Source organism: Miniopterus natalensis, chromosome 15 (genome assembly GCF_054644295.1).
Source record: "Miniopterus natalensis isolate mMinNat1 chromosome 15, mMinNat1.hap1, whole genome shotgun sequence".
In the NCBI taxonomy this organism is placed as follows: Eukaryota; Metazoa; Chordata; class Mammalia; order Chiroptera; family Miniopteridae; genus Miniopterus; species Miniopterus natalensis.
This window is the reverse complement of record NC_142095.1, coordinates 28,392,001-28,412,615: the sequence shown is the minus strand read 5'-3', so window position 1 is coordinate 28,412,615 and position 20,615 is coordinate 28,392,001. Positions and strand designations below refer to the sequence as shown.

The 20,615-nt window shown below is 40.7% G+C and overlaps 1 protein-coding gene and 1 pseudogene across 1 annotated transcript; both read right to left on the bottom strand.

Moving 5' to 3' along the window:
* LOC148091429 (alpha-1,4-N-acetylglucosaminyltransferase-like) overlaps positions 1-20,615 on the bottom strand; it is a 113,919-nt pseudogene that overhangs the window by 85,080 nt on the left and 8,224 nt on the right.
* On the bottom strand, positions 1,429-14,093 carry LOC148091430 (lariat debranching enzyme-like). The gene is given in 9 exon segments (XM_087824963.1): positions 1,429-2,513; positions 2,933-3,078; positions 3,340-3,420; positions 6,100-6,324; positions 8,028-8,112; positions 10,472-10,565; positions 12,942-13,066; positions 13,768-13,915; positions 13,918-14,093. Coding segments are annotated over 9 exon segments (1,644 nt in total). The 5' UTR covers positions 13,964-14,093; the 3' UTR covers positions 1,429-1,819.

Here is a 20,615-nt window from a genome sequence, read left to right as displayed (position 1 = left end):
CCGATACACCAAGGCTGTGGGTTTGATCCAGGTCAGGGCACATACAAGAATCAACCAATCGATGCATAAATAAGTGGGTCATAAAATTGCTGTTTCTCTCTCCTTTTTCTCTAACTCCAAAATCAATAATTTTTTAAAAAATTCTAAAAAGAAACTAAAAAAGAAAATTGGCAATTCCTTTCCCCACTGTTCTCAAGCTGGAACAAACTGGAGACCTGGGTTCACATGAACGAGCAGGGGCAGTTCACTGCGGAGTGAGGGATAATCCACAGCCTAGCACCCGGGAACCATGTGAGACTAACAGAAGGACATTGACGAGTGACAGTATCAACAGTAAGTCCTGAAAACAATTTTGTTTTTTACTGATAATCAGTGAATTCATGCCAGCTCCTTGGAAACTCAGGGGTTTGATTCCACAGAAATAATGCTTTCTATAATATATCATCCTCCCATGTGAGTCTCAGAAAATTCTTATTCTCTGCCTGGCCTGATGTGGTGCAGCGGCTGAGCGTCAACCTAGGATCCAGGAGATCACGGTTCGATTCTCCATCAGGGCACATGCTTCGGTTGCGAGCAGTCGATCAATGACAACTGTCTCATCATTGATGTTTCAACTCTCTCTCTCCCTTTCCCTTCCTCTATCTGAAATCAATAAAGGTATTTTTTTAAAAAAGAACATTCTTATTCTTGTGACATTGCAAGAGGCCCACTCCCACTAGCAACCAGTGGGGACGAGGAGAGCTCCCACAGATAACAAATTAACTATTCAATTCAAAAAAGAAAGTAAACAAAAAATGGAAGGCATTAAGATAAAAATCCCAAAGTCCTAGACCTATTTTGAGTCAAATACTGACAAGATGGAAGCCATCTGTTACATCATTCTGGATTGGCTCCTGAACTTGCACTGCTGTGGGATCATGAGAAGCTGGAATCGCCTTTGAATTCCATAACTCCTGATCCAAAGTGCAGGACAACAGTCTCCTCAGGTGGCTGGGCAGTTGAACCAGAGATAGGGCAGAGGTGTAGTTTTTCCACATGGCTCTTTAAAAATACTTCAATACTAGCAACCCATTATGCAGCATGACAGGCAGCATTTGTGCAACTCAATCCCTGCGAATAATTAACACTAAGCTGAAGTACGCTAAATATGACCTATATATTGTGACCTATACAGTTACTATACTTGCATTAAAACTAAGGCTAAGGCTAAATGTAATACGGAAAAGTCAAGAGAGTTATATTAATCTCAGCAAGTCAGTGTAAAATTTTACGTTTACCAATGTCTAGTATTTAAAGTAATGAATTTCCTGACATCTTATTTACCATCTTCAATTTCAACTATATTTGACAGACATTAAGAGCTGACCAGGGAATATATAATAAATGAAAAGAAACCAAACATAATTATATATACAATAATGGCTGAACTTTGTATAACAAAAGAGAAATATGTTATATTTTATTCAGCAAAATATTCACAGTGGTAGTAACTCCTGAAAGGCAAAAAAGTCCCTCTTATTCATCTTTATAGCGTCATCTTATAGGAGAGTGCCTGGCACAAAGTAGGTGTTCAATAAATTTGTGTTGAAAACAATGACAGTGAGTCATATCTGTCTTCAAAAAAAAGGATACTCAATCAATCAAATAAACATATGAAATTTTAATGTCTGTATCTGAAATATACAAGGGTCTAAGGGCAAAGTCAATTCTCTGTGTAACTTCATTATTACAAAGTTAAGTCGTGAGTCAAAAACCCAACTCTAAAAATATGGTCTTAAAAATCACCTATCTGCACACACACTAAGACAAGTAGGCTGTCTTATGCTGCATCATCATCATCCACTGCAGCATAGATGGCTTGATTCCTCCTCTTCATTTTCTTCCTTTGTTCAGGCTCGTGTTCATCACTCAGCCTCTTCAATGGCACTCCGGGGAAGTCCTCCCCATCTCCAGACTCCACAGCCTCACCAGGTTTCCCCTCTGTGACAGCTGGGGAACCCAATGTGTCATCAGGAGAAACAAACATGGAACCTGGCAAGATCCTGATATCAGAGAAGCTGGCCGAAAAGTCAGAGGCCTGATCAGAAGAAGGTTCTAGGGATGTTGTATTCATGTCACTATGTGCACTTACAAAGCTATCTTCCTCTTCCTCTTCTTCATCTAACATTATTTCATCTGGATTGACAAAGGACACGGCAGATGTGTCTGTGTTATATTCACTGGGATCTTCTCCAGAGTCATTACTGCCCCCTTCATCCTGCTCTTCATACTCGCCACACAAGTGATGTTCTTCCTTGGCCTTCTGAAGACTGACATTAATGTCTGTGATGCCAAGTTTGGCACAAAATTCAGTAGTCTGAGGATTGATCCTATGAACCAACTGCATCTGTGTCTGTGGCTTGCTTGGGTCATAACAAGCAGCCGTCACACTAAAGTTAAGTGGAATTTTGAGGTCATGATTCAATGTTTCCAATACTTCATTCATGGCTTCTTCGGTTGCACTATAATCCCACCTATAAAAGTCCAAAACAATGATCTTTTATATGTTATTGGCCGCAGACGATAAATAATGAAATCTAACTATGAACTTCAGGTGCAAGGATAAAAAATAAATGATAATCTAAATTCCAGTTAGTAAAATTACAGTGAATTTAGCAAAGGGCCATTTTGAAATAAAAATAAGTCATAGGAAAAGATGTCCTTACACCCTAAAGCAAGTATAAATTACTTTAATGAACCAAAATCTCTGCCATATTATAGTTCTGTGCACACTTAATCACTTATACACTTATTTGGGTTGGTGCTCAACAACCCATTTTCTTGTAAACCCTGAATTATTCTCACATTCATTTAACAGTTTTTTTCTTAATCAAAAACGGGGAGGGGGGCCCGCAAAAACCTTGCATGCATGCGAAGAGCAAGTCAAGCTTACCTTTTATGCAGACCATTATTTTCAGGCATATTCCATAGGTGCCCAGTTACATTAATAAGACTGTTTGTAGCCCTGAGAATAGTGAGCCATTCAATATCATACTCTAAGTAATCAGGAGCACTGGGGTCATGATCTATTTCTATTACCTACAGGAAGAAATTAGTAATTTTAACAAATACATATCTATTTTTAATATTCTAAGGATTTCAATATGACAATAAAAGTTAAAGGGAATTTAATTTAGTAACCTAAAAATATTAATGTAATGTAAATATTCCCAAAGAATTCTCAGGCTACATAAATTACAAAAAGCACAAATTAATAATTTAAGAAACAAAAACTAAAATGTTTCCTTAATCATTGGAAGAGTATAACTATATTACAAAGTTATTTCATTTTCTTCTTACCTGAAGAAAGTCTCTATGTGGTAAGCATTTGTCCAAGGCTAAAAATTTGGTTGCTTTGGCAGTCTCTCCTTTATCCTTGGCCTAAATGAGATGAACCATGATTTAAGAAAGAATGTTAAAACATCACAGGTAATTCGTACATTGGATAGGATGGAAACAATCTTTGTTACACAAAGTTGTGTGTCAAAGGAACAACTGTTCCTTTTCCAAAGCAAGTTAGTTCTATACTCACTTGTGCAACAAGGGCACTTAAACTACCTGGGCTTCAATTTCTTACACAAGTCGAAGTAGAAACCAATAGTGATGATGATAATGTTAAATCAAAGCATTTAATACATATATATCAAAGCATATAACAGGGTTAAAGATAACAGAAGTGCTTAAAAGTAAATTGGCACAGTTAAAAGTTCAAATTTTTAGAAGAAATCATAGAAGAAAATCATCACTTCCTTGGGTTAGCAAAGATTTCTTAGATACAACATCAAAGGTAGATGCGATATATCCGTAGAATGAAATTCTATTCAACAAAAATAAATGAAATACTGATACATGCTTACATACATAAATGAACCTCCAAAACAAGCAAATAATAGAAGCCAGGTGTCAAAGGCTATATACTTATGATTACATTTATATGAAAGGTTCAGAAAGGGCAAACCCATGGAGACACAAAGCAGATTAGTGGTTGCCTGAGGCTGAGGGTGGGAACAAGGACTGACATCACACAGACACAAAGGATCTTTTCAGGTGGTGGAAATATTCTAAAACTGGATGATGTGATGTGTGCAAACCCAAAAAATCACTGAATTATACACTTGAATTAATTTTATGTAAATTTACACCAATAAAGCTTTTTTTTTTTTTTTTTTTGGTTAATCCTCACCCAAGGATATTTTTCCCATTGATTTTTAAAGAGAATGGGAGGAAGGGGGGGGAGAGAAACATCGATGTTATACAGACAGATCGACTGGTCGCTTCCCCCACATGCCCTAACCAGGGCCAGGGATCGAACTTGCAACCCAGGTATGGGCCCTTGACCAGGAATCAAACCTGTGAACCTTCACCGCCCAGACCGATGCTCTAACCACTGGGAGACACCGGCCAGGGCACCAATAAAGCTATCCTCTGAAAAGTGAATTGTCAGAAAGAAATATGGAAGGGGTCACAAACATCAAAGTCATACTGAAAGCAGTAAAAAACTGACTCACTGAAAACAGTAAGGCACATGGAGGAAAAAAGGACAAGGGAACAAGCTATGGGATGTCCTACTGAGGACCAGGTATCAAAATTCAGTGCTGATGAGGGACTAAGAGAGGTGGAAGGCACAGAGGTTACCGACGGATCTTGGCTGAAGGGCAGTTCTGAAGAAAGGTGATCTTTGGTGCTGCTGAAGGGACTAAAAGAGAACACAGGTAAAGTCAGAGGAGGTTGAGGAGCCAAGAAAAAGGGATCGAATATGTTGTTAATGCAGAGATAAAAGTTCCTAGATGACAACAGAATATGCAGTGGAGAAAAGTAGCAAATTAGATACTTGAATAAAAATCCAAGCATGTCAGGAGCCCTAAGAGACAGAAAATAACACATGTGGAAAAGGCGACTGAAATAAAACAGATGACTTGGACTTTGGAAAATGAAAGGAGTAACCTTGCCTCCCTCTCCCAGTGAAACTGGGGAAAATAAGCCCACAACAGAAAGGGCCTACAGGAATGTTTCAAGACAGAACCTTCCAAACCGTGTTCGAGGAACATAGTTAAAGTAGACCTCTACCATAGTTAAAGTGCTTGGTTAAGTAAGCTGGGGAAGCACATCCCACTCTTGGAGTAAGGCAATGCCCATTAATCAGTACATTAAAGACTTAGAAATTCTATAGAAGCCTCCAAGAATAAATCTCTAACTTTGTTAACCCAGCATCTTCTAAATGAAATACTTTATGGGAAAGTCAGTTTAGTCCAAACTGGAAGTGGAAGAACCACATATTTCCACAAAAGCCTAATTACAGGTATATATTTATTCTCTACCTTCCATCATGCACTACCACCATGCAGTTATCCAAGGAAAACTTACTCATCCTAAATTCCCTCCTCCCTCCATCACCAAATTCTGGTGATTCTACTTCCAAACTCTCTCTAGACCGTGCTTCATTCTCTGTGTTCCCTCTTTGCTTTAGGTTACAGTCTCATCTTTTGTTTAAATAGCCTCCTGTGCCTCTTATTTTATATCACTCCAATCCATCTGCAAAACTGCTGCCAAACTAATCTTTTGAAAATGAAAATATGATTGTATCACTCTCCAACTTTCCCCATTGCCTCTGGTTAAAACCCAAACTCCAGAGCATGGCCCAGAAGGCACTTATGTTTTGTCCTAGTGTCCATGCCCCCGCCATGGGAACTAGCTGCAGTTCCCCAAAGGCGGCATGTTCTCAGGCCTCTCGCACCCTAGATTACCCTCATAATCTCCTTCTTCCTGGTACCATCAATTCCTTCAGAAAAGCTTCTCTCGTCATCTCTGTGTCCACAACTCCATCCCACCACAGTCTGGCTTAGGTGCTCCCACAGTACCCTAGGCCTTTTCAGCACAAACTTATTACACTATTTTATCATTGCTTACTTGTCTCTTCCCCCCACTGGATTCTGAGTTACTCAGAAAAGGAAAGTTATCTTTCATTTCTTTCTCTAACTTTACAACTGGGTCAACAGTACGTAGCCCATAAATGTTCAATAAGTGTTTGTTAAATGAAAGAATAAATACTGTGTTTTCTACCTGATGCTGCATCAAGGCTGCAAACTTCACATGAAGGTGCACGGAAAACCAGTAAGTAGGCTTTAAGTGCTCTAGAAGCTCGGAGGCAGCAGGGCTTCCTAAGGTGTTATTTTCCACTTCTTGTCGGAAAAAAGATTAAGTCTTAAGAAGTTGCTTCTTATTTCCATAATGGTATATACTTCTTGGCCAATCATGAGATAAGAATATGTCCATAGGCTGCTTCAGCTTTAACAGAAAAAGACAACTTTTAAAAACGGATTAACCGTTAGTAAAGCCCCTTCCTTCTCTCCACCACCACACAACCATCTACCCACTGACATCTCTGGATTTTTGTGCAATTCATTTTAAGGATCTTTATGTAAGGAAGTCACAGCAATGCTAACCTACTCACTCACGCAGGCAAAAAGAAACAGCTTCCTCTCCACCTCCATTCATCCTTATTTTCCAGCAAGGCAGGTCAACAGAGACACACTTTCTATAGACTGAAATCAGCTATGGTCTCTAGCATTGGACTTCTAAAATATGTAATAACCATTGTTCTTTTCCTTTTTGGTAAAGAAACTGCTGTTTTAAGATCCAGAGACACCAGATTTCATAAGACATCTAATGTAAATGATACATACAGTAAACCAAAGGTATAGTCCTTTTTTTTTTCTAATGGATTCACATGGTATGGTATATACCAAAAATACTCTGTTTACTACATAAATCACATTAGAGGTATTTAAGGTGGCTAGTGTCTTCATGGGGGACACAAAATATACTCCATACTTTACTCATCCCAGCACCTCCAAGTAATCTGAAACAAATACTTGGAAAACTAAATTTAAATAACTTAAGTGTTTAAGGCAATACAAAATATAAGAAAGATATAATTAACCACTGAGTAACTAGGCAATAAGTGCAATGAAAATTCAGTTAAGGCCTGGCTGGTGAGGCTGGGTTGGATGGAGCTTCATCCAATGCACCAAAAGGTTACCAGTTCTATCCCCAGTCAGGGCGCGTACAGGAGGCAACTGATGGGTGTTTCCCTCTCACATCGATGTTCTTTCTCCCCACCCCGCCCACTCTCTCTAAAAAAAAAAATCAGTAAAATATATTCTCAGGTGAGGATTAAAAAAAAATTCAGTGAAACGTGATGACTTTAAAGTAGAACACTGGCTGGGGAGTAGTATCTAAGCTGAGTCCTCATGGACTGGAAGGATTTAGGCTGGTGAAAGGGAGAAAGCATTCAAAACAAGGTTAACTGTTACGAGCAGGGCATTCGAGAAATGCCTGCGAGCATCCTTATGCTCCCACAGGGGCTGTGTGGTAGGGTGGGACGGGCCCAAGTTCACTCAGACAGGCTCCACCATGCGACTGTTTGGGAAATCCTGGGCAGGTTGCTTATCTACCTGAGCCTTGGCCTCTCATTCTTAATGACAGAATTTCTGTGGCGACAATATGAAGTCTCATGTGTGAAAACTGCTTAGCCCTGTGTCAGGCGTTGAATGGGCTCTCGGAAAAAATCTAGCTTCACCTATTCTCCAGTTAAGCCAGTGGCTTTCGACACCAGTTTCCTGATTTTCCCATATCTTCTGTCATCTTTACTATTATTTATTTTCTACTTAATATCATTATTTAAAATAAAATATTTTAATATCTTCTTTAAAGTATTACTTTATTCCAATAGATATTTTTTAGTCCTACCATAATAATATCTGAAACCGTGGATTAAATGTTTTGTTTTTACTCACTAAAATAAATTTATTACCATAAGAATTTTCTAATGTGCATCTGTGAACCTCCTAAAAACAACTCAAATCTGAATTTTAGAAATACTGAATTATGCTCTCCTTGGAAGAATACACCAAAATGATCAAAATACATTTTGGTACAGAATTACTTTTACATTTTTTCAAGCCTTCCATAATGTACTTTTTACATACCTGTTTCAACTTATACACTTCAACATTTCTCACATGATATATACTCCTTATTGTAGCTGAATTATAAGGAGGGCACTCAAAATACCTTAAATTGAAGGAGAGAAATAAGCTGTGTTTAACACCTTTAAATACTGCAAATATAAACAGATACACATACTTCCCTAAAACTAATATCTGTTATCAACGCTTTAGGTCCTTAAAAATTTATTAAAAATACACCGCTCTTTATGCGCTGATGTTCGACTAGTAAGTGATCACAAACTGAATCTAAATTCGAGGGCATGTAATTTTTAAAATTAAATTACATTTAATTTTGAAGTACACTGTTTATTCACATAGTTTTCAAACAATGCCTACAGAAAGGTATAGAGTAAAAAGTGTTCTTCCTAGAGAGTAGACCAGTGGATGCCTAGGGCTGGTGGGAGCAGGGATTAATTGAAAATAGGTATAAAACTTTTAGGGGTGATAGAAATGGTCTAAATCTGCAAGGTGGTAAAATCTGGATGTATAGCTCTGTAAACTTACTAAAACCATTGAATTGTATACTTACAATGGTATATAAATTTTACCTCAATGAAACTGCCAACACAATGGGAGGGGTCCTCCTATGCCTGTCCCCAGCCATCAGTAACACTACCTAGAAGCAGCCAGTGTTAACCAGGTTTCAGTGTTTTGTTCTAGGAATACCATCCATGCACGTAACACGTCATCTATTTCTTTACCCTTCCTTTTTTAAAAACATAAGTGGCAGTATACTTTATACATGTTCTGTACCTAGTTTTTTCACTTCACTTATTTTGGAGTTCTTTTCATATTAGTTGCCTATAGAACTGCTTCTTTTCCTTCTTTATTATTTTAATGGCTTCATAGCATTAAACTGTATAGTTATATCATGACATATTTAACTAGTTCCTACTTTTGTGATTACAAACAAAACTGAAATAAATTTACATATATCATTTTGCACATGTGAAATATACCTATACATACATTCCTGGAAGTAGAACTCCTCGGTTAGAGTACTTTTATAATTTTCACAGATATTACCAATTGCCCCTCCAAAGAGTGGTTCCAATTTGCACACCCACCTGCGATGGTAGGAGAAACCTTATTTTTGTATGCCCATGCCAATCGTTTATGATCGTAGAGAGCAAGGCACAGGGAACAGACTTGTGACTTAGCAGTTACAATGAGGATCTAAGTTTTAGCTGCCCAACTTAATTCAAGAAATTTTAAAATCAAATGTGAACCCAAGCTATTCCTTTAATTTTGAAATCAAGGTATAATTCATTCAGATGTTGTAGGGTGAATAAGTACAGTGTGGTATGCAGTTGACCCTTGAACAACATGGGTTTGAATCCCTTACAGGTGATTTTTTTTCAGTAAGTGCCTGTACTGTTGTTTTTTTAAAATATAGTTTATTGATTTGAGAGAAAGGAAGGGAGAGGGAGAGAGAGATAGAAACATCAATGATGAAAGAGAGCCATTGATCGGCTGCCTGCTGCACGCCCCCTGCTGAGGATCGAGCCAGAAACCCTGGCATGTGCCCTGACCAGGAATTGGGCCACGCTCTCGTGGATCATAGGCTGATGCTCCACCGCTGAGCCACGCCGGCCGGCAACGCCTGTACTGTTTTTGATATGCAGTTGGGAGTATGCAAATGTGGAGCGTAAACTGTATGCATTGATATACAGCACTTTACATAGGGGACTAGAACATCCATGGGTTTTGGTGTACACATCAGTGGTGGCAGGGGGGTGTCCTGGAACCAATCTCTCACAAATACGAGGGACAACTTAAGTTTTGGGGAAGTCAAATTTATACGTGGATTTTTTACCATGCAGGGGTCAGTGCCTCTAACCCCTGCATTGTTCAAGGATCAACTGTACTTATGCATCGGAATACTATTCACAAATTAAAGTGAATGTATTAGAGTTACTTGTTTCAATATGAATTTCAAAAACATATTAAACAAAAAAGCAAGATGCAGAAAAATACATGCAAAATTATACATTTATGTGAAGTTTAAAACATGCTATATAATACACTCCTTAAAGCTTTACATATATGTTAATGATATAAAATATTCAAGTGAATGATAAACACCAAATTCAGAACAGTGGCTGCCTGATGAGGAAAGGGAGGGATAAAAGGAGAGGAATAGGACTGACGACTGACATTAATGAGTTTCAACTGTATCTGTACTGTGTTATTTCTTAAAAATCTAAACTAAAAATGGCAAGAATACCAAGACTTGATAAAACTTGATGGTGTATACACAGATACTACATTCTATGTCCTCTATATTTCCACAAGCATAAAATATTTTAAAATATAAATTTAAGAATAAATTACTCAGTTCATAGAAGAAATCCAATGAAAAAGTCAAACTATATATTATGCTTAAGTTACTCTGGAGCATGCAAGTTTTAAAGTTTAAACACAGTACAACAATACCTTTTCGATAGTCATGAGATTTGAAGATACCAGAGATTCCACCAATCCTTACACCTCGGTATTTTACTACACCTGCCAAACCTGAGAAATTACACAGTTAAATAAGATTACTATAGGCAAAAGCAATCTCTTTACTAACTGAATGAACAGTTTAAAGGCCTAGAATTCCATGCAGTCCTAAAATTATTTGAAAATAAAGTATCATGATGAGGTTACTCTTTTACATAGTAACATGCCAACAATATATAAGGTAGACTAGGGAAGAGAGGCCTAGAAGCAGATCAGTCAAGAGACTAAGCAGAAAGGAAAAAGAACAAATGGGATAGGAGATGCTAAGAGGGAAATAGGCATAATTTGGTACCTAATCGAATATGAGGATGGAGTATGGGAATAGGCAAAAAAGTGACCTATAATGGATTTATATGTTTCATATCTGAAAGTCAACACATATAAGGAATAAAGAACCTGACTGATCATTCTTCAGATAATTTCACCTTTTCATAATGTTGCAGTTGTCAAAAGATGATCAATCGGTAACAAAGTAGAGAAGTTAAATTTCTGTAGTTTGCAGAAATACATATAAACATTCCAGTAAAGAGATAAAAGGACTATATAGTTTAAAGGGACTAAAACTGAGCCCAAATCTAATCAGGTCTGAAAATGTAAATGCAGGCTATAGGCAATGCAGAGGATAAAGGGAACACGTTAAACAATCTGGTGAATTCGAATAGCTGAATACAGATGCAGGAAATTCTACAAGAAAATTTCCCATTTTCTTCAACAAATAAATGGCATGGGGGTGGGGAGGAGAGAAAAGGAACAGTTATAGCCTAAGAGATTTTAGCATCATAACAATCCAATAAAATGTGTGGACCTTGTTTGGGTCCTATTCAACAAGTCAATTGTAAAACAGACATCTTTGCAATAACCAGAAAAATCTAAAACATGAATTAGGCAACAGCTAATAGGAAATTACTGTTATTTTAGTTAGGTATAATAATGGTACTGTAGTTGTGGTATTTTTTTAAATCCTTATCACTCAAAAAATATGTACTGAGTGTTTACAGGTGAAATAATCTCATGGCTGGGATTTGCTTTAAAATACTCCAGTCAGCCCGGCCAGGCATGGCTCAGCAGTTGAGCGTCCACCTAGGATCCAGGAGATCGAGGTTCCATTCCCGGTCAGGGCACATGTCCGGTTTGGGGGCTTGATCCCCAGCAGGGGGCGCGCAGGAGGCAGCCGATCAATGACTCATTGATGTTTCTATCTCTCTCTCCCTCTCCCTTGTCCTCGCTGAAATCAATAAAAACATATTTAAAAATACTCCAGTCACCTTCTCCCACAAAAAACTTTAGGAGATAAGGATGGCAGAATGATAATAGTGGTTGAAGCTAGTTAATAGGTACAGAGATTCAGTTTGCGTTACACCACTTCACTTTTACGAAAGATCTACAGTAGTACCTGTTTTTCCAACTGAGAGAAATCTGAAGAGGATTTTTGCTTTCAAGAAAAAAGGCAAAAAGCCAAAACAGCATTCAGCATTTGTTTTGCAGTATGCATCCAGAGCAGGGAGAGTGGGCCCACCAGCTCCTTCCCTGGGAACTACACTCAGCATCAAGCCACCACAGCTTTGAACTGTGTCTGAGCATCTGTGCTTTATCTCGATTAGCAAGATGTGTCCTAAGGTAGTACAAAAGCCTAAGAGAGCTTCTAACAGAGTTATACTTAGCATAAAACTGGATGTGATTAAGCACATTCCTATGATTTGACAGGTTATTTTTTGGGTCTGGGAGCACTCAAAATTTTTGCGTGTAAATTAATGGTAATTGTTAGGACCCTAGCCAGGTAGCTCAGTTGGTTAGAGCATCAGCCCCAATAAGCCAAGGTTGCAGGTTCAATCTGATCAGGGCCCATACAAGAATCAACCAATGAATGCATAAATAAGTAGAACCACAAACAGGTGTTTCTGTTTCTCTTTCTCTCTCCTCTCTTCTCCTCTCCCTTCCACTCTCTCTAAAATCAATAACCAAAAAAATTTTTTAAATGTCACCAAGGCATTGGTGATTTTTAAATTAACGGTAATTGTTTATTTGCTTTACACCATTTCCCCTTATGAAGTTTTCATAGAAATGCTCTACTTTCAAAAAGTGGGAAAAACCTGAACTATTCTCTATTTTTGTGTATGTTTAACAATTTCCATTATAAAAAGTTTACTTCTTTTTCATGTAATAAAAAGATGGGGGGAAAAGAAAGGAATTGCAAATTCTGTGTCAGTTCTTTGCAGTTTTATTAACTGTTGCTTAAAACACTAGAACATGGACTTATTTTCATGATTACTTATTCAAATTAAGAAATACCCAAAACACCATATATCTGACGATGCTGCCCAACTGGTATACAAATCTTAAAAGGCTCTTCCATCCCATCAAACCAAGAACTTACCCACAAACACATGCCTAAATAATAAATGTTTGGGGCCACCCAGCCACCATAAGGTAACTCTTGCAAATGATTGGAGGCTTCATGGTTTCCCCCAATGAAGACTGTGAGAACTGGGGCCTTTTTCTCTCCAGAGTAATACCTAGAACATAAGAGTAAAGTTGTGCGTTGGCATAGAAGAAGTGAGGCACAGAGAAAAGAAATTAGGTGTGCCTATACAATTAGACATAGCAAAAAAGCAAAATAAGGTCTTACGGAAAAATCTGAGCTCATCAGGAAAAGTTCAAAAGCTCTTTATAAACAAACTGCCCATATGGGGGGATAACTTTGTAAAGTATATGACTTTACACTATGCTGTACACCTGAAACTAATACAAAATAATATTTAATGTAATCTGTAATTGAAAAATATTATAAAGAATTGTTTTAATGGTCTATCCTTGTCCTTAAGAATGAAGGGCTGCCACCTTGTGTTGCAAGCCAGTTAAGTCAAGAACTATGTCTGTTCACTACTATAACCTTAGCTTCTAGAACCGGGACTAGCATGTAGCGAGCGTCCAGTAAACCCTCCAGGATCATGAAATGAACTAGTCCCAGAGTCCTATCAAGTACAAGGTAGATCAACCTGTCAGTTTCTACCTTCAGGCTTTGCCCTCAGGCTGCGACCCCGTCGGAAACAGGTAAGACAGGTGAATGGACAGGAGAGAAAGAGACAAGTGCTAAACGCCAGTTCCCACAGACACAGCGTGAGCAACGACGGGAACTAAGGGAGAGGGGCTCGAACCCTGTCCAGGCTCTAGTCACCTCGCGGCGCGGGCCCGGGGGCAGTGCAGCGCACCTCACCTGGAGAAGGTCTGCATGTGGCGGTACTTGGAGGGCACGGCCATGCAGCGCAGGTCCGCCTCGTTGCGCACCGCCTGGAAGTCGCCGCAGCACAGCAGAAGGTCTACGGGCCCCGGGCCGCGCCGCTCCGCCAGCGCCAGCGCCTCCTAATCTTGTCCAGCTCCCCGTGGCAGCAGCCGGCCACAGCCACCCGCATCCTGCCGCCCGAGGCGGGGAGTGCTGCCCGCAGCCCCCTCGAGCACAGCGATCCCAGCTCCGCGAGCACACGCTGGGCTGAGGGCTCAGCTCCCGCCAACACGAACCGAGCCGCCACCTCCTCGCGGCGCCTGCAGTCTAATTCACTTCCGGCTTCAAATCTCGCGAGAATGGGAGCTGCAAGGTTAACCCCAGGATTCCAGGCAGCTTTCAGATGGCCTCGGGTCTTTAAGTCTTAGCAGCTGATAGGTAATAAAAGTCACAACCACCGTAGTAAAAACATAAAAATAAAAGTCCCCAGAAATAGGCTAGTTTGATAAAATTAAACCAAACGAAAGAAGTGAGCAGGTGCAGTTGGCTAATACCCCAGTATGAAGCTCTCACGGCAAAGATAAACTAGAAATTAAACAAAAAAGATTTTTAAAGAACCAAAAAATAAAAATAATTTTAAAACAGACGTAAAAACTCACTGAGGATTTTTAAATTATCCCCCGAAGAGTTTCTAAAATTATCAGGGTGTTGTTTTTAAGGGGCCAGAGACTCTTCATCTTCCCAGCAGACAGTCGTTTGCACAACTAGAGAGGACTCAGGAGGGCACCGAGCGGGCAGAGCCTCCAGGAGGGGGGCCAGGCGCCAACGGAGCGGCCCAGACGGACACAAGCCAACAAATAAAACACCTCTGACAAATCTAATCAAGAGAAGTAACCCAATCGAGACACCCTAGGGGGCCCAGCTGGGTGTGGCTCAGCGGTTGAGCATCCACCCATGATCCCAGGAGATCAGGGTTCAGTCCCCGATCAGGGCACATGCCTGGTTGTGGGCTAGACAGCAGATCAGTGCCTCTCTCATCATCCATGTTCCTACCTCTCTCTGTCTCCCCCTCCTTTCCTCCCTCTGAAATCAATAAAGATACGTTTAAAAAAACAAAAGCAAAATTAGCGCAGAGGATAGTTCATCCATCCCTGCTCATTTTTCCACATTCTTTTTTTATTGCCCTTATACCCCCTCCACCTCCCTCCACCACCACCACCCAGTCCCCGAAATCACCACACTGTTGTCCGTATTCATGTGTTTTTTTCTTTTTTATTCAATTCTCCCACCACCACCACCACCCACATCCCCACAGCTATCAGCCTGCTCCTATGAGTCTGTCACTATTTTGCATGTCAGTTCATTTCATTCATTACATTCCACATATGAGTGAAATCATATGGTACGTGTCTTTCTCTAGCTTTATTTTTAATATTTTACTCTCCTTTTGTATTGGATTTTTTTTTTTAATATAGAAATTGAGTTCTTTTTGACAAGTGCAAAGGGCTACTCACTCAACAGGCAGGTGCCCTCAGACTGTGTGTGATGAAAAAAGTAAGAATCTATTATTCAATATTGATGTAAATAAACAAATATATAAGTAATGGAAGAAAGAGACAATTCTTATTACACAAAAATGCTGTGCATGGGTTAGGAAATGATAATGCTTTTTCTCCCGCATTCTAAGTTCTTCTAGCTGGGTCTTTTTTGGAAAAAAGAAGGAAAGAAAGAAGAAAGAAAGAAAGAAAGAAAGAAAGAAAGAAAGAAAGAAAGAAAGAAAGAAAGAAAGAAAGAAAGAAAGGCAAGAAAGAAAGAAAGGCAAGAAAGAAAGAAGAAAGAAAGAAAGAAAGAAAGAAAGAAAGAAAGAAAGAAAGAAAGAGAAAGAAAGAAAGAGAAAGAAAGAAAGAAAGAAAGAAAGAGGAAGAAAGAGAGAAAGAAAGAAAACACTTGACAATCAAATCTAGCCAAACAAGAGTTGAAGAAAAATAAAGGACACAGAAAGAAAGAATTGTGTTTAAAAGATGGATGGTTGAAAACAGAGCAGAGTAAGTGGGTAGGAAATGCCGCGGTGAGGACAGTAGTGTGCTTAATGAATACTATAGGGTGGTTCTGGGAGGCCATGCTGATATAGTGACATATTGAGCAGAAATCTCCATGAACAATGGAGTGAACTATGGAGGTTTCTGGGCAATGAGTTCCCAAGCCAGTTTATAAAATATTACAAACATCAGGAAAAACATCCATCCTTGCTATCTGCATCTTATAATTGAACTAGATGATTATGACACCGACCACCACCAGATGGCAGCACACTTAGGAAAACTCTAGAGACCATGTCTGGGGCCATTAAACTGAACAGAGGCAAACATCATAGAAGGATAAGAGTTCTGTGTGGTGCTTCTAGCCTCTGAATCTTAATTTGTCACAGTTTTCACTGGGCTTGCTGATGAAATCAGAAAACACACAGCATGCACTTATTAATATCTGTCCTTTATAGATTTTATGACTTTCAGATTCCATTCCTGAACTGAAAATGGTGAACAGATCACATTTACACTGCCTAAGTTATCTTCGCTTCTCCATTGTGAAACACATCTGCCTACAGATTCTGCTTTTCTACATCAGGTAAAGGAAGTCCTCTCTATTCTGTGTACAAGTACAGCTCAGGAGGACAGGGAGTTCTAACAGCCCCAGAGAAAACCTCAACCAGGTTGTACAGGATGAAAGTGGTAAATAAATGCTCCAACCTCAAGATGGATATCCAGGGGGTCATTCTGCATGTTTCTCAGAGGTCCTCAAGAAATAAGCAGTGACTTCAATAGATGTCTATATTAACTTTTTCTTCTTTCTTTTCTCACTCTCCCTGACCCATCAATTCTGTTCTCTGGAAACTCTTCTCAAATAAACTGTGGGTACCCAAATCATTGTCCCAAGATCTGCCTTTTGGAGGTGCCTAAACTAAGCCAAATAGTCATTCAACAAACATTCACTAAGTGAGTATTCTATGGTACACAGTGAGATAAGAGACATAGAAGACAAAATCTCTAGTGCCTACCATAAAGTGTATAAAAGGTAGACAAAAAAGTAAACAATTATTTTAAAATTACAATGTATTGTTAGAAACACTGTGTTATTGGCAAGAACAGAGTGATGAAGGAAGACATGCGGGAGGGGTCACCTAACCTAAACTTGGGGGAGGGGCTTCCTGAAAGATGTATGGCTTGAGCTGACAGATGAAGTGTGGGTCAAACACAGCTGTAACGACTCTATACCACACAAATATCAACTGAAAATTCAATTGATACCTCTGTATGCTCTGTGTAATGCTTATGCTTTGCATTGTTGTGGTATGCAGTACATGACACAATTTCAGATGATCCATGGATGGACATTTAATCTTCTTTGTAGTTATTGTGTTAATGTGTACTAGAATAAAATAAAGAGTACAATAAACTTGATTTTGCAGAGTATTACAGTTTAGGATGAGGCTAAAATTATTTAATGAGTTGAAATTGGCTTTAGAAAAATACTGAGTGAATAATAATACCTGGGTGCTGATTGGCAAAGATTGTGAGGATGGTATGCAGATCACCAAAGTTTGGAAAATGAAATTCCTGCTTACTGGTGGCTGAATCGAGATCACGGTTTCTCCACCTGAAAAACGGAGATAATGACGCTACACATTCGGCGCAAACAAGGAGCGAGATAAACGTGCTTCAAATGACACACGCGGCTTCACGTACTAGCTTTTCGGGGTATGAAGGCGCGAAGTCTCCGTGGCTGCGAATCAGCGTGTGAAGCTGGCAGCTGCGCAGCGAGGCTCCGCCCCCGAGGCTCCGCCCCCCGCGAGCGGCAGGTGGGGCCCGCAGATGCTCTTTGCGCATGCGGAAACTGCTGTCCGCTCCCCACCTTTAACCCGGGCTGACTGTAGCTGCTGTTTCTCAGCGGACGATTCGTAAGGAGGCCCCTGGCGCGGTTTCCCTTTGTTCTCCCTTCTGCGGGCCCTGGCGGCGCCTCAGCGGCGTGCAGAGCGTGGTCCGGTCTCGCCTACCTGCCTGCCTTTCCGCGTACGTGCCCGTGGTTGGCCCAATAGTTTGCTGTCGAAAGTGCGGGCCCCCGCGCCGGCGTCCGCTGCAGCCGGGTGGGAAGGCTCAAGATGGCGTGCCTGCTGGAGACCCCAATCCGCAGGAGCGTCCTCTCGGTGAGTGACCCGCCGCAGCCGCCAGCCCGGGCGCTCGGCCCCGGCCCGCAGCGTTCACCGCAAACGCGGTGTGCCTCTTGGGCACCACCCCCTGGGGTCACCCCCGACTCAGCTTTGGGCGGGGGATGAGGGAGGGTGGGCGGCTGCGATAGACGGAACCCGGGCCGAACCAGAGACGTCTCCACCTCCCGGAGCCCCCACCAGCGCCGGTTCTCAGGATGGCACCCAGCGGGCTGGGTGCTTGGCGTACTGGTAGCTGGCTCGGCGGCGCGGCTTGGGATTCGCCAGGCGCTGCACTGAGCCTTGCTCCGCGGTGCCGGGGGCTGTGTCCTGGGGGCGCGGGGCTAGCGGGTGGCCCGGGAAGGAGCGCCCACCCTGCTCCCCGCGGCTTTGGCCAGAAGAGGTGCGGGCTGCTGGTGCTCCACAGCCTCAGGGCTGCCAGCCAGGTCTGTGTGCCTTCTGTCTCGTCCCAGCACCTGGGCACTGGCCGGAGCAGCTTGCTTCTTAGCAACTGGGGTTTCCTATCAGTTGCAACGCCTAGGGTGTGTAGTTATTTAAGCCCATTTTCTTTACTCTGGAGGTTGCAGCCCAGAGTCGAAAGGAACTTGTGCCTGGCATTTCTTTTTCCTTTAAGGGGAGTCAGACCTGGGGGGGGAAAAGAAAGATCAAATTTTCCTATTATTGAAAGAAGGGCGCATACTGACGTGCCAGGAAGTTAATACCTGTTGTTGTTTTTAAGCTTAAAAAACAAAACAAAACGTCGCTTTGAGAGATCCAGTACCAGAGGTGAAAGTTACTGGGCGGTAACTTCGAAGGGTTTTTGCAAGAAATGAGATCCGTCTAATTCTGAATGGTCAGTTTATCCACAGTCCATTTGCTGTTGCTGGAAACAAACAGATACACAATGGTTGACCATCTTTTAGACTTGTGGAAATCAGTCTGATATTGAGAGGGTAGTTGGATTATATGTGACTTGTCAGGTTCCTAGAGCCTGTGACTGCAGCTGGTTAGTTTTCTTTTCCCTGACTTCTCCCACAAATACACTGAGCTCTCCAGAAGCACCTAGGACATTGGCCTGTGATTCGGGGTTAGAGCATTTTGGCATACTGCAACCTTGATAATTTAATTTGGAGGGGCGGAGCTGTCAACAAATTGCTCCCCTAATCCATTTTAGTAGTCCTTCTTCTTATTTTTAAACTGCAACTGGGAAGTACTGTTCACCTAAGTATTGAATCAGATTAGCCCATCATTACTCCACCTTTGGCTGCGATATCCAGGAATGTTTTGTGGGAGAGCAGGCCAATGACTTTTCCCTCATGTTTTTTGAGAAAGTATGGGTCTCCACTGTTCTCAATTCCCTTTTATTGTCTTGTTTATCTTTCATTTCACCTGACGCTGCTATACTTTTTGTACGTTGTCAACTTGTACAGTGCATACAATTGAAATTTTTTATTTGTTTCACTCCCCGGTAAAAATAATATTTTCTGATTAATTTTATTCAAAAACTTCTTGAAGAGCATTCCCTACTTCTAGTGGGGATTTGCTTTAGTCCTAGTCTCATTGGACTTTTGTTCATCTGTTTGTTTTTAAGATTTTCACAGTCTCAAAGTCTGGTTTCTCTGTACTTCAGTCCTAGAGCCTTGGGTAATCAGACCTTTGCATAAGTGACTTAAACTGCCTAAACTCACTGATTATACTAATTTAAAGTGAAGCCTGTTCCTTTCAAAGTACTACCTAGGATATCACTTTTTGAAATAAAGAGTGCAGGTGGAACAGGAAATGTTAATCAGAAAGTATCTTTAAAATAACTGATTCCTGTAATAGGCTACTTATGGTGCACCAGGTATGGACAACACCCTGTAATGTATACTTTAGAGAATGCAAGGATGAGATGGGATATGCCCTCAGGGAGCTCAGTCCGAATGACTCTATAGCTTGATAAACAGAATTCAAGCAAGGGGCAAATCAGACGGTTTTAAAGGGTTTTTATTCAAGGCCCCTTTTACCTTCTCCCCTCCAAGAGATCCTATTCACTCTTGTAACCTTAACTGTGATCAGCTCACACCATGTACATTGCCAGCCTTGACTTTTCTCCATCTAGTCTCCATCTTCAATTGTGTGGATGTTATCCATCACTTGCAACAAAGTACATTCCATCTCCTAAGAGGACTTGGGCATGACTTCCCATTTCTATTAATGATACTATCTTTAATTGATCACTCAACGTAAACCCCTTGAATTATCTCTGACTCCCCTTTCATGCCCCTATATCTAATTAGTTCTTAAGTCCTGTTGGCTCTTTATTCTTAGTGTTTCTCACATCTCTCTGTTCGCCTGGTCACCCTCTAATTCAGGACCTTCTCATTTTGTGCCTGCATTACTACAGTGCCCTCTCAAGTACTTTACTGCCTCTAATGTCTTACCCTCTCAGTTCAAGTTCATTCTCCACATTAATTTTTCTATTGAACACGCCACGTCCCTGCTTCAATTTTTTTAGTGGATTTTTACTGCCGAAGGGCTGACATTTCATTTTCAGCTTTGGATATGAGATTGTTTATCCTTCTACATGAACCTTCTATCCCCTATAAACTGACTTTCTCAAGTTGAAGCGACCTAGGGTTCTTTTAAACCCCAGTAACTT